General features: G+C 41.7%; 1 protein-coding gene across 7 annotated transcripts in view; it reads left to right on the forward strand.

The window, feature by feature from the left end:
- The window catches only part of HSD17B3 (hydroxysteroid 17-beta dehydrogenase 3), an 87,366-nt gene that overhangs the window by 53,375 nt on the left and 20,029 nt on the right, over window positions 1-13,962 (forward strand). Inside the window, exon 11 of one of the 7 annotated variants that reach the window (XM_064291132.1) lies at window positions 4,659-4,916. The exons of 4 other annotated variants lie outside the window; for them this stretch is intronic. In XM_064291132.1, the coding sequence (XP_064147202.1) occupies window positions 4,659-4,751 (93 nt within the window). In that variant the 3' untranslated portion in view covers window positions 4,752-4,916. Of the gene's footprint in view, window positions 1-4,617; window positions 4,917-13,962 lie in introns of those variants that run through there. 2 more of the 7 variants (XM_064291135.1, XM_003407584.4) reach the window with 2 other exon arrangements.

The following is a 13,962-nucleotide window of genomic DNA, read 5'->3' on the forward strand; positions in this document are numbered from 1 at the left end:
TATCATTAATACCACATGCAAGCAAAATTTTGCTGAAGATCATTCAAAATCAGCTGTAGCAGTATATCTACAGAGAGCTGCCAGGAATTCAAGCCAGATTTAGAAGAGGATATGGAACCAGAGATATTGTTGCTGATGTCAGATGGATCCTGGCTGAAAGCAGAGAATACCAGAAAAACGTTTACATGTGTTTTATTGACTATGCTACGGCCTTCAGCTGTGTGGATCATAACAAATTGTGGATAACATTGCAGAGAATAGGATTTCCTTTCACCATACTTATTCAATCCGTATGCTGAGCAAATAATCTGGGAAGCTGGACTATATGAAGAAGAATGGGGCATTAAGATTGGAGGAAGACTCATTAACAACCTGCATTATGCAGATGACACAACCTTGCTTGCTGAAAGTGAAGAGGACTTGAAGCACTTCCTAATGAAGACCAAAGACCACAACCTTCAGTATGGATTACACCTCAACATAAAGAAAACAAAAATCCTCACAACTGGACCAATAAGCCACATCATGATAAATGGAGAAAAGATTGAGGTTGTCAAGGATTTCATTTTACTTGGATCCACAATCAAGACCCATAGAAGAAGCAGTCAAGAAATCAAGACACATTGCATTTGGCAAATCGGCTGCCGGAGATCTCTTTAAAGTGTTCAAAAGCAAAGATGTCACCTTGAGGACTAAGGTGCACCTGACCCAAGCTATGGTGTTTTCAGTCACCATTGGGAAAGCTGGACAATGCATAAGGAAGACTGAAGAATTGATGCCTTTGAATTTTGGTGTCGTCAAAGAATATTGAATATATCATGGGCTACCAAAAGAATGAACAAATCTGTCTTGGAAGAAGTACAACCAGAATGCTCCTTAGAAGCAAGGATGGTAAGACTATGTCCCACATACTTTGGACATGTTATCAGGAGGAACCCGTCCCTAGAGAACGATATCATGCTTTTTAAAGTAGAGGGTCAGTGAAAAAGAGGAAGACCTTCAATAAGATGGATTGACACAATGGCTGCAATAGTGGGCTCAAGCATAGCAACAATTGTGAGGATTTTTCAGGATCAGGCAGTGTTTCTTTCTGTGGTACATAGAGTTGCTGTGAGTCAAAACCGACTTGACGACACCTGACAATGACAACAACAACAACATCAGCACTTAGAACATGCTTTCTTGACGCAAAATCTTGGCTTGCAAGGCTATTGACTTACTACAAAACCCTAAGGTAGAATTCAAAAGTTAAATATTTCCTTGATCCTTTTCTTTTGGTTTCTTATGTAACAAATTCTAATCTTTTCAGGCAAACAGATATCAAGAACAGATTAAGAAAAAGCTTTTTTGCATGTCTGGTGAAGCAAAAGAGAAAACAAACGAAGACACATAAATCACTATAACCATTAAAACTAATTTGGAATTTATGGGGAAGGTCATTGTATCTGAAGTTATGGGTAAGAAAGTAGAATCAACTGGTAAGCAAGCAACTCATCCTTCCAAAAAGACAAAGTAAAATAGGATGTTCTCCACCCTCAATAAGTTTGGGGGCAGGGGACTGAGAGGTGGGAACAGAACCTCTACCTATAGAATCCATGTCCTTCTTGGGGGCTTACCATATGTTACCTTATTTAACCCACCTTGTAATCTGGTGAGGTGGGTCATATGGCCCCCTTTTACAGTTGAGGAAACTGAAGTTCAGAGCTGGATCAGCTTGCCCAAGGTCATCCAGGTAGGATTTAAGCCCACGCCCTTCAATCCAGCTTCCACTTTGGGAGGGTATCTTAGTTTCCTGTGGCTGTCATAACAAAATACCACAAATTGAGTGGCTTATAAGAACAAAAATGTATTGTCCCAGGATTCTGGAGACTAGATATCCAAATCAGGGTGTTAGCCTGTTGATTCCTTCTGAGAGCTCTGAGAGAGAAACTGTTCTATGCCTCTAACCTAGCTTCTGGTGGCTCCTGGCAATCCACAGAGGTTCTTGGCTCACAGCTACATATGTCTCTCTGATCACTTGGCTGTCCTTGCTCTGCCTCTGTGTATCTTCTCTTTTATAAGGACACTAGTCTATAGGATTAGGACCTGCTCTACCCCAGTATAACCTTATGCTAATGTAAGTGACAACATCTTCAAAATCTCTGTTTCCAAACAAGGTCACATTCCCGTGTACAGGGATTAGAATTTCAACATATCTTTTTGGAGGATGCAATTCAATCCACGGCAGAGGGAGTATACAAAGATGGGGATGGCAGAGGGGCCCTTTTGGAACATTTTCTAGAGGCCTGAAGTTTTATTTTCTTTATTGTATTGATGGTTGGCCTCACTAAACAAAACATTTAGACCAAATCAAAGCCAACAAAAGTTGTTGATTATGCTGTAAGATAACAAAGCTCTGATGGGGAGAAAAAGGCAGATCTTTGGAAAGAAGTTGTGTTGAGCTGTTGGGCTGGCTAGTGGAAGAAGAGTTCTGCTAGGGCTCTCAGCACCATCTTTAGTTCCCTGCTTTGAGAATATCTTAGAGGAATGAATCTGAGCTGCCTGAGTAAATATGACCAGCTCCCTGAAAAGCTCAAGTTTCTCTCTAGTTGAATTTCTCTTGCTCATAATAGTAGGTGAATTGAAAAACACTGGATCAACAAGGTCCCACTCTGCACACCTTAATTGCTTCCAGGGGCCTGGAACTGCCTTACGGGACACAGAGGTTTGCTTTGAGGACAAGAAATCCTCCAAGGCCTGCCTGTGTCTTCATCTGGAATGTATTTAAGTAGGAATTCATGCCTAGACTTAAGGCTTCTCTTTTTTTTTTAATTGTAATTATATATATACACACATACATACACACACATATACATATAATCAAACAATCAAATCTGTTGCTGTCGAGTCGATTCCAACCGACAGGACAGGGTAGAACTGCTTCATGGGTTTCCACGGAACTGCTAGTGAATTTGAGCTGCTGACCTCTTGGTTAGTAGCTGAGCTCTTAACCACTGTGCCACCAGGGCTCTATATATGCAAATATGTATTTGTTTATTCTAGATATTTTGTGTAAATGGGATCATATGATATTTGTCCTTTTGTGTCTGGCTTATTTTACTGAACATAATGTTTTCATGGGTCATCCATGTTGTAGCTTATATCAGAACTTCATTTCTCTTTATGGCTGAATAATATCCCATTGTATATATACCATATTTTATTATCCATTCATCTGTTGATGAGCAATTGGGTTGTTTCCACTTTTTCACTATTTTGAACAGTGCTGCAGTGAACATTGTTATACAAATATCTGTTTACATCCCCGACTTCAAGTCTTTTGCGTATATGCCCATGTGTAGAATTGCTGGGTCATTTGTTAAATCGACCACCAAAGCATTTTCCACACTGGTTGCACCATTTTACATTCCCACCAGCAATGGATGAGGGTTTCAGTTTCTCCACATCCTCACCAACACTTGTTAGTTTCTGTTTATTAATAGTCATCCTAGTAGATGTGGTCTTTCATTGTGGTTTTGATTTGCATTTCCCTTATGAATAATGGCGTTGAACATCTTTTCACATGCTTATTGTCCATTTGCATATCAATGTAAGTCTAGGCAAATCCTTTGCTCATGTTTTGAATTTGGTTGTTTACCTTTCTACTGTTGAGTTGGAGTTCTTTGTATGTTCTAGATATTAAACCCTTATCAGACACATGGTTCCCCCAACTTTTCTATAGGTTATCTCTTTACTTTCTTGATAAAGTCCTTTGATGCACAAAAGTTTTTAATTTTGATAAAGTCCAACTTATCTACTTGGTTTTTTGTTGCTTGTGCTTTTGGTGTTACCTTTAAGAATTCTCTAAGGTCCTGAACATTTGCCCCTATATTTCTTCAAGAGTTTTATGATTTTAGTTCTTTATTAAGGTCATCGATCCATTTTGACTTAATTTTTATATATGGTGTGAGGAATGGGTCCAAGGCCCTCCACTCTTTTTTAAAGCAAATGCTCCATGTTAATAATTTACACCCGACCGTGACTGCTTTTCATTCATGAATTCATCCATGCATTCAGATATTTGCCGAGCATTGAGTTAGGTGATAGAAAACATTTCCAATTCTTCCCTGCAATCTCATATTAATAGAAACTTGGTAGAGAGAACATGAAGACATTAAATGATCAAGGTGGGGTAAGAAAGCTCCAGGCAGAAAAATTGCTCACAAAAAGAAAGAGCAATGAAAAGGAGTGACCCTAGAAATCTCCAGCATACTGGTATCTCTAGAGATACTGAAACACCAAAAACTGTCAAGTCGATTTTGACTCATAGCAACCTATAGGACAGAGCAGAATTGCCCCAGGTGGATTCAAACTGTCAGCCTTTTGGTTAGTAGCCAAGCTCTTAAACACTGTGCCACCAGCATTCCCTAGAGATACTAGTGTGTACAAAAGAGTGCAAAGGGACTGATTTGGTGTCTGAGAATATCTTGCTTGCTGGGAAATTGTCATGAGATCTTTAAAGTTTAGCCACTACTTAAAAGAAAAAATGTTTTTAAAGATTGTGACTATAAAGTGAGGTGTTTTGGCCATAACTTCTTTTCTCCCAGACATTCATGTTTTTGTCTTGAATGTGTGAAGGCAGGTTTTCTACACCTGATCCCGTCCTGGGTGTTTTATAGCAGCGCCTGTCAAAGTTTCCTCCTGAATCAATACACGGATTATCTAAAGCAGAACATCCACACCAAGCAGTCCGGGGAGGGGTGAGTGCTTGAACCCAGCATTGCTTCTCTTCAAGTTCATGTCCACTGAGGAGAACCGGAGGTCTTCAAGTTCATGTCCACTGAGGAGAACCGGAGGAGAAACCAGCTCCCTTCACCCCCTGAAGCTCAAGGGAGCCTGTGTTACAGATACTTACAATAAAAATGTTTTTGCCACTACTACTGAAGTCTGAAGATTCTTTGAGAAAGCTGTGTTGTGAAAACATTTATGCATAGAATTACCATAAACCAAAAACACCAAACCCATTGCCATCGAGTTGATTCTGACTCATAGCGACCCTATAGGACAGAGTAGAACTGTCCTGTAGGGTTCCCAAGGCTGTAAATATTTACAGAAGCAGACTGCCACATCTTTCTCTCAAGGAGCGGCTGGTAGGTTTGAACCTCTGACCTTTTGGTTAACAGCTGAAACCACTATGCCACCAGGGCTCCACAATTACCATAAGACTCAGCAATTCCACTTCTAGGTATATGCCTAAGAGATTTTGAAAGCAGGGACTCAAATAGATGCTTGTGTACCAATGTTCATTATAGCAGTATTCACAATAGCCAAAAGGTGGGAATAGTCCAAGTGTCCATTGACAGATGAATGGGTAAACAAAATGTGGTATATTCATACAATGAAATATTATTCAGCCAAAAAGAGAAATGAAGTCCTGATTCATACTATGACATGAATAATCCTTGAAAACATGCTGATTGAGAAATTCTTGTAAAAAGACCAGGCTTAATGGTCTGACCGAGACTAGAAGGACCCCGGGAGGTCATGGTCCCCAAACCTTCTGTTAGCCCAAGCCTGGAACCATTCCCAAAGCCAACTCTTCAGATAGAGATTAGACTGGACTATAAGACAGGAAATGATACTGGTGAGAAGTGAGCTTCTTGGCTCAAGTAGACACATGAGACTGTGTGGGCAGCTCCTGTCTGGAGGGGAGATGAGAAGGCAGAGGAGGTCAGAAGCTGGCTGAATGGACACAGGGCATACAGGGTGGAGAGGAGGAGTATGCTGTCTGCTTAGGGAGAGAGCAGCTAGGAGTACATAGCAAGGTGTATATAAATTTTTGTATCAGAGACCGACTTGATTTGTAAACTTTCACTTAAAGCACAATTAAAGAAAAGAAAACCTGCTGAGTGAAAGAAGCCAGACACAAAAAGACAAACATTATATGACCTTATTTATATAAAATAGGCACATACATAAAGACAAAAGTTTATTAGTGGATACCAGGAGCTGGGGGGAAAGAAGGGTGGGGAGGGAGTTATGGTTGAAGGGGCGCTGAGTTTCTCCTTAGAGTGATGAGAAAGTTTTGGGAATGGATAGTGGTGATAGTTGCACAACAGGGTGAATATAATTAATGTCACTGAATTGTACACATAAAAATGATTAAAATAGCAAACTTTTTGTTATATAAATTTTACAATAAAATGAAAAGAAAATATGTGCAATAGGGCTTCAGGGTTTTGTGGGAAAAGATGAGGGAGCTATGGTTAAAATATGAAGAATTTCTACAGTAGGCTTAGCCTACAACTGTTGTGAAAAGAAAGCCTCTGATTCTTTGAATATTGAGATTATACCTAGTAAGCTACCTAGTGGTACAATGGTTAAGTGCTCAAATGCTAACCAAAAGGTCGGCAGTTTGAACCCACCAGCCTCTCTGAGGGAGAAAGATGTGGCAGTCTGCTCCCATAAAGATTACAGCCTTGGAAACCCTATGGAACAGTTCTACTCTCTCCTATAGGGTATTTTGGGTCACCGTGAGTTGGAATCAACTTAACGCCAGTGGGTTTAAGCTACTTTTATAGCTATGTGCAAAAGTCCAACATTGAAAGAGTGTCTGAGATTGTTAAGATTTATCAAGACTGCTGTAGTCTTGGAAACACTCATCGGTTCTCAAATTGAGTTCCTCACAGACCTGGGAAACTGGATGGGGGAGGGATCATCTACAACAGGCCCATTTCTGGGGGCCCCCCATTTCAACTCATACAGCATCCATTTTATTTATATTTGTGGTTCTATGTAAAAATAAAAACCTAAAAGGGTGTGTTGCTAAAATGTTTTAAAAACAATTGCTCCGATGCAGGAGTTGACAACAGCAGAAGTGAGCTTTCTGCAGGTCTCCAACTCTTCGAGTGCTGGACCAAGGACTTAAACTGTCAACACATATGGGCTGGTGAGTTGGAACTATTAACCTTCAATTGCTAAGGGCTAGGAGCCCTGGTGGCACAGTGGTTAAGAGCTATGGCGAGCTAAGGCTACTAACCAAAATGTTGGCAGTTCAAATCCACCAACCGCTCTTTGGAAACCCTATGGAGCAGTTCTACTCTGTCCTATAGGGTAGCTATGAGTTGGAATCAACTTGATGGCAATGCATTTGGTTTTTTGGTTTTTTTTGTTGAGGGCATTGAAGGAGCATGCCAGCTACCGATCCTGTTTTGGCTGGGGAGGGCCAAGAAGTTGTGCTTCCCTGAGACCCCCATGCTTTCAGCACTGCCCAAGTCAGGGGTTCTGGTCTTCTCTGAGTCCTTCAGTGGTTCTTATGATGTGAACAAAATGTTCATGTGCTGCTGCTCAAGTTGCAGAAGGAGTCTGGGAGATTGGCTGCCCAGTCCTGTCTCATCTTCACATGTTTGAGTCCATTGTTGCAGCTACTGTGCCAATCTGTCTCACCAAGGACTCCCCTTGACCTTGGAGACCCTCTACTTCCTCCATCAAGATGCCCCCCTCCAGTGATTGGTCTTTCTTGATGACATGTCCAATGCAAGCAAGTTGGACAATGTTCTGCATGATCCATAAGGTTTTCATTGGCTAGTTTTTGGAAGTAGATTGCCTAGTCTGTCTTAGTCTGGAAGCTCCACAGAAACCTGTCTACCATGGATGGCCTTGCTGGTATTTGGAATACCAGTGGCATAGGTACCAGCATCACAGCAATGCGCAAGCCACCACAGTACAACAGACTGACGGATGGGTGTCGGTAATATAGCTCTTACTAAAACCTGCTCTAAAGAAAAGATTGGCTAAAGTTATTCATTCTCAGATTAAAGTATCTATGTTTTCTCAGTTATGGCTAATAGTAATAATTATAGTATACAAACATTTGTATGGTAGCTATATGTGCTGGTTATTTACCTATTGTTTCTTAGTCCAAACCCTACCCTTTCGTGCTATGATCCATGATGCTGGGACTGGGAAGACACTTCTGCCAGATGGCTTTGTGTCAGACCCTGCCAATGGGATGTAAATTGGGGAGAGTAAGAGGAGGTGGGGGTGGGTGAGGACAGTGGCATCACTAGGGTCGGTGTCACCCTGTGAGGTAACTCATAGTGTCACCCCCCCATGGATGTCCACCCTTACCAGACCACACACAATCCTTAGGAATATTTTTTTGTACTAATGTTACTTGTAAATCATAATTCCCACATATCACTCCTTCTTTCCCCTTAATTACTACTTCATTCTCAAAAAAGTTATTTATATAGATTTACCAATACTAACTACCAAAATTGTAGCTGAGACACCGGAAAATTTGACAAAATCAGTGACTATAAAAACAACGGCAACAGTGAAAATAACTGTGCCTGTGTGCAGATGAAACCATGTGATTTGAGGCATCATTGTAATTAGACAATGACAGCTCTGACTGGAGCTTATTAGAAAGTTCAAAAAGTAAATTAGCATAGAATTTTAGCTTTGTAGGTATACTGGTACATGTAAGCTGGGCTTACAAAATATTTTGTTGTTGTTATACCTACAGGAATATTTTTATAGACAGTCATTTTTGTGTCATTCCCCCCTCTGACAATATCACCTGGTGCGGTCTGCACCCCCTGCACCCCCCTAGAGACACCACTGGCTGAGGAAGCTGATTCCTTTTTCAGCACCTATTAAGCTACCTTAGCGGGGAGTACAGCTTCAGCTCTAACTCAGGGCTCTTTTTGCCAATCTCAGCACCAACCAAGAGGCAACCTCCAGGGGTTGGAGCCACAGTCCCACAATTCCCCCATTAGAGATCTGAGCGTTAACCACGCTAGGTTCCTCCTCTGAGCAAATAGGTCCTGGAAACCCCACCTCTTTCCTTTTGTTCTGCCAGTCCTGAGTTACTGTAGCATCCTGTAAAAAACATGTGTCTAACTTCTTCCAACCCCACAGGGGGGAAGGAGAACCAAGATTAACAGCCTGAGGCTGATTTCTATGAGGTGAGAGTCAGACGCACTTCCTCTCTCCACCCATCTCTACCAATTCTGACACCAACCATCCCTCCCACAGCACTCTCTCCTGGGTTCCTTAATTCACTGCAGTGGCCACACAGAACTTTACAGACCATACTCACAATTATGGTGTTTATTAGGGACGTAACAATTACAATTCAGACTCAAGAACACTCAAGATACAGTTCTTCCATCAGGATCGCCTCTCCCTGTCCCTTGGCCTATGCCCAAAGGCGCTCAGGTTTCTTTCTTCATGGGCCAGGAAGCCCACCTCACCATCTCCTGCTGGTCTCGCCTTACTTGGTGGTGGTGGGATCCTCCTCTTTGTTCTGGAATTGGCTCTCTTTTAAGGCAAAACTGACCAATCTCCTTGGTAGGCCACAATTACCCTATCACACAGTCACCTGGGTGGGAGTTATAAGACCATGGCTAGAAAGGCCACACGCAAAAGTAATTAATCCACCACAGGCCACCTCCTGGCTGTTCTAGCCGTGGTTCTTTCATATTTGAAGGGTTAATTCCCCCCCCGTCCCCCCGCAGTCATTTTACCAGTCCAAAACAGTCATTAACAGTTAGTCTTTCAATAGGCAAAGGGTCCATGGGGTGAGGTTACTCAGGTACCAGCCATTCAAGACCGCTGTAGGTGTCCATCTGATTTGGTCAGGCTCTCCAACAGTTCATCTCATCTTCACTGTTTCCGGCCTCTGATAAAATTTAACTGAGAAGATTATTCCCTTGCTCTGAGCCTCACGAGGTATCAGCATAGCAAAAGCTTTAAGGGACTTTAGGTTCGGCCACTGTACTTGAGTTCAGCAGTGCCTCCCCCTTAGTCTGCTCTTTCACACTTACAGCTTCTACAGTTACAGATTTTACAATCACAATTAACCCTGTTGACAAATCAACACACACTATCAAACCGGTACTCTGAGGAGACAAGCATATTCCTTGGTCTTGAAGAATCTTCAGTTCCAGGAACTTCGAGCATCTGCATTCACAAGCAAAGTCCTGTCTGGAGCAAGCCATCAAATTGCAGCAATCTACACTAGCTCATAGTATCAAACATCTTTCTCTTCTTTGGTGGGTTGTGGTCTGCTCTTCTCTAGCCATTCAAGCTAGGTCACAGTGGGTAGCAGTCTCAAGCTCGAGAGTTCAGATACATCTCCTAACACTTGAGACAGCCCCTTCACACACTTATTCCTAGCCCCCATGGGCTAGGTTAATGGGTTCCACACGTAAGCTTCAGGAGTCCAACAACTTTTACTTCTGGCCGGCCAACCTTCTTCTTTCTCTCTTTCTCATCCCTAGCACCTGTGGGCTAGGTGAACGTGTGCCAATGGAACAGGTCCAAACAGCCTGTCTCTTTATTGTGGCGCTTCCCACACTTCCACTCATGAGTGGACCCAGATGGTCACCACAAGCCAGGAGACCAAGCTGTTTACTCCCTGGCTCCCTTTAACTTCCAGTCCTGTAAGAGGGTTCCTTCCAATGGCCGATGATTTTTCCTGTAAATTCTTCCTTCAAATGTAAATCTTCCATTCTCTCAGCAGTTCTGGGTTGTTCTGCGTGTTTTTTCGAATACAAAATCTGGGTGAGGCTCTGGTTTTCCACCTAAGCCCCCACCCTATACACAGGGCTGCTGGTTTGAAACAAAAAGCCTGTTTCTCTTGGCGAAATCCTAGTTCGCCTTTTAGCATATCCAATCAACTATTGGCTGAAGACACGGTTACAAGCTCTCTGTAATCTATAATACCCAATGTTCATTTTTACCATACATTTAGGTCTGTTTTACAACACTAAGGAGGAGAAACATTCAATATCCATAGTATATTTAGTTAAATGCATAATCCTAAACACATAGCACTTTTTTTTTTTAATATCTTTTATTAAGCTTCAAGTGAACGTTTACAAATCCAATCAGTCTGTCACATATAAGTTTACATACATCTCACTCCCTACTCCCACTTGCTCTCCCCCTCTTGAGTCAGCCCTTTCAGTCTCTCCTTTCTTGACAATTTTGCCGGCTTCCCTCTCTCTCTATCCTCCCATCCCCCCTCCAGACAAGAGTTGCCAACACAATCTCAAGTGTCCACCTGATATAATTAGCTCACTCTTCATCAGCGTCTCTCTCCCACCTGCTGACCAGTCCCTTTCATTTCTGATGAGTTGTCTTCGGGGATGGTTCCTGTCCTGTGTCAACTGAAGGTCTGGGGAGCATGGCCGCCGGGATTCCTCCAGTCTCAGTCAGACCATTAAGTTTGGTCTTTTTATGAGAATTTGGGGTCTGCATCCCACTGATCTCCTGCTCCCTCAGGGGTCCTCTGTTGTGCTCCCTGTCAGGGCAGTCATCGATTGTGGCCGGGCACCAACTAGTTCTTCTGGTCTCAGGATGATGTAGGTCTCTGGTTCATGTGGCCCTTTCTGTCTCTTGGGCTCTTAGTTGTCGTGTGGCCTTGGTGTTCTTCATTTTCCTTTGCTCCAGGTGGGTTGAGACCAATTGCTGCATCTTAGATGGCCGCTTGTTAGCATTTAAGACCCCAGATGCCACATTTCAAAGTGGGATGCAGAATGATTTCATAATAGAATTATTTTGCCAATTGACTTAGAAGTCCCCGCAAACCATGTTCCCCAGACCCCCGCACTTGCTCCCCTGACCTTTGAAGCTTTCATTTTATCCCGGAAACTTTTTTGCTTTTGGTCCAGTCCAATTGAGCTGACCTTCCATGTATTGAGTGTTGTCTTTCCCTTCACCTAAAGCAGTTCTTATCTACTGATTAATCAATAAAAAAACCCTCTCCCACCCTCTCTCCCTCCCCCCCTCGTAACCACAAAAGTATGTGTTCTTCTCAGGTTTACTATTTCTCAAGATCTTATAATAGTGGTCTTATACAATATTTGTCCTTTTGCCTCTGACTCATTTCGCTCAGCATAATGCCTTCCAGGTTCCTCCATGTTATGAAATGTTTCACAGATTCGTCACTGTTCTTTATCGATGCGTAGTATTCCATTGTGTGAATATACCACAATTTATTTACCCATTCATCCATTGATGGACACCTTGGTTGCTTCCAGCTTTTTGCTATTGTAAACAGAGCTGCAATAAACATGGGTGTGCATATATCTGTTTGTATGAAGGCTCTTGCATCTCTAGGGTATATTCCGAGGAGTGGGATTTCTGGGTTGTATGGTAGTTCTATTTCTAACTGTTTAAGATAATGCCAGATAGATTTCCAAAGTGGTTGTACCATTTTACATTCCCACCAGCAGTGTATGAGAGTTCCAATCTCTCCGCAGCCTCTCCAACATTTATTATTTTGTGTTTTTTGGATTAATGCCAGCCTTGCTGGTGTGAGATGGAATCTCATCGTAGTTTTAATTTGCATTTCTCTAATGGCTAATGATCGAGAGCATTTTCTCATGTATCTGTTGGCTGCCTGAATATCTTCTTTAGTGAAATGTGTGTTCATATCCTTTGCCCACTTCTTGATTGGGTTGTTTGTCTTTTTGTGGTTGAGTTTTGACAGAATCATGTAGATTTTAGAGATCAGGCGCTGGTCGGAGATGTCATAGCTGAAAATTCTTTCCCAGTCTGTAGGTGGTCTTTTTACTCTTTTGGAGAAGTCTCTAGATGAGCATAGGTGTTTGATTTTTAGGAGCTCCCAGTTATCAGGTTTCTCTTCATCATTTTTGGTAATGTTTTGTATTCTGTTTATACCTTGTATTAGGGCTCCTAGGGTTGTCCCAATTTTTTCTTCCATGATCTTTATCGTTTTAGTCTTTATGTTTAGGTCTTTGATCCACTTGGAGTTAGTTTTTGTGCATGGTGTGAGGTATGGGTCCTGTTTCATTTTTTTGCAAATGGATATCCAGTTATGCCAGCACCATTTGTTAAAAAGGCTATCTTTTCCCCAGTTAATTGACACTGGTCCTTTGTCAAATATCAGCTGCTCATACGTGGATGGATCTATGTCTGGGTTCTCAATTCTGTTCCATTGGTCTGTGTGTCTGTTGTTGTACCAATACCAGGCTGTTTTGACTACTGTGGCTGTATAATAGGTTCTGAAGTCAGGTAAGGTGAGGCCTCCCACTTTCTTCTTCTTTTTCAGTAGTGCTTTGCTTATCCGGGGCTTCTTTCCCTTCCATATGAAATTGGTGATTTGTTTCTCTATCCCCTTAAAATATGACACTGGAATTTGGATCGGAAGTGCGTTAAATGTATAGATGGCTTTTGGTAGAATAGACATTTTTACTATGTTAAGTCTTCCTATCCATGAGCAGGGTATGTTTTTCCACTTAAGTATGTCCTTTTGAATTTCTTGTAGTAGAGCTTTGTAGTTTTCTTTGTATAGGTCTTTTACATCCTTGGTAAGATTTATTCCTAAGTATCTTATCTTCTTGGGGGCTACTGTGAATGGTATTGATTTGGTTATTTCCTCTTCGGTGTTCTTTTTGTTGATGTAGAGGAATCCAAGTGATTTTTGTATGTTTATTTTATAACCTGAGACTCTGCCAAACTCTTCTATTAGTTTCAGTAGTTTTCTGGAGGATTCCTTAGGGTTTTCTGTGTATATAATCATGTCATCTGCAAATAGTGATAACTTTACTTCTTCCTTGCCAATCCGGATACCTTTTATTTCTTTGTCTAGCCTAATTGCCCTGGCTAAGACTTCCAACACGATGTTGAATAAGAGCGGTGATAAAGGGCATCCTTGTCTGGTTCCCGTTCTCAAGGGAAATGCTTTCAGGTTCTCTCCATTTAGAGTGATATTGGCTGTTGGCTTTGCATAGATGCCTTTTATTATGTTGAGGAATTTTCCTTCAATTCCTATTTTGGTAAGAGTTTTTATCATGAATGGGTGTTGGACTTTGTCAAATGCCTTTTCTGCATCAATTGATAAGATCATGTGGTTTTTGTCTTTTGTTTTATTTATGTGATGGATTACATTAATGGTTTTTCTGATATTAAACCAGCCTTGCATACCTGGTATAAATCCCACTTGAT

Source organism: Loxodonta africana, chromosome 9 (genome assembly GCF_030014295.1).
Source record: "Loxodonta africana isolate mLoxAfr1 chromosome 9, mLoxAfr1.hap2, whole genome shotgun sequence".
In the NCBI taxonomy this organism is placed as follows: Eukaryota; Metazoa; Chordata; class Mammalia; order Proboscidea; family Elephantidae; genus Loxodonta; species Loxodonta africana.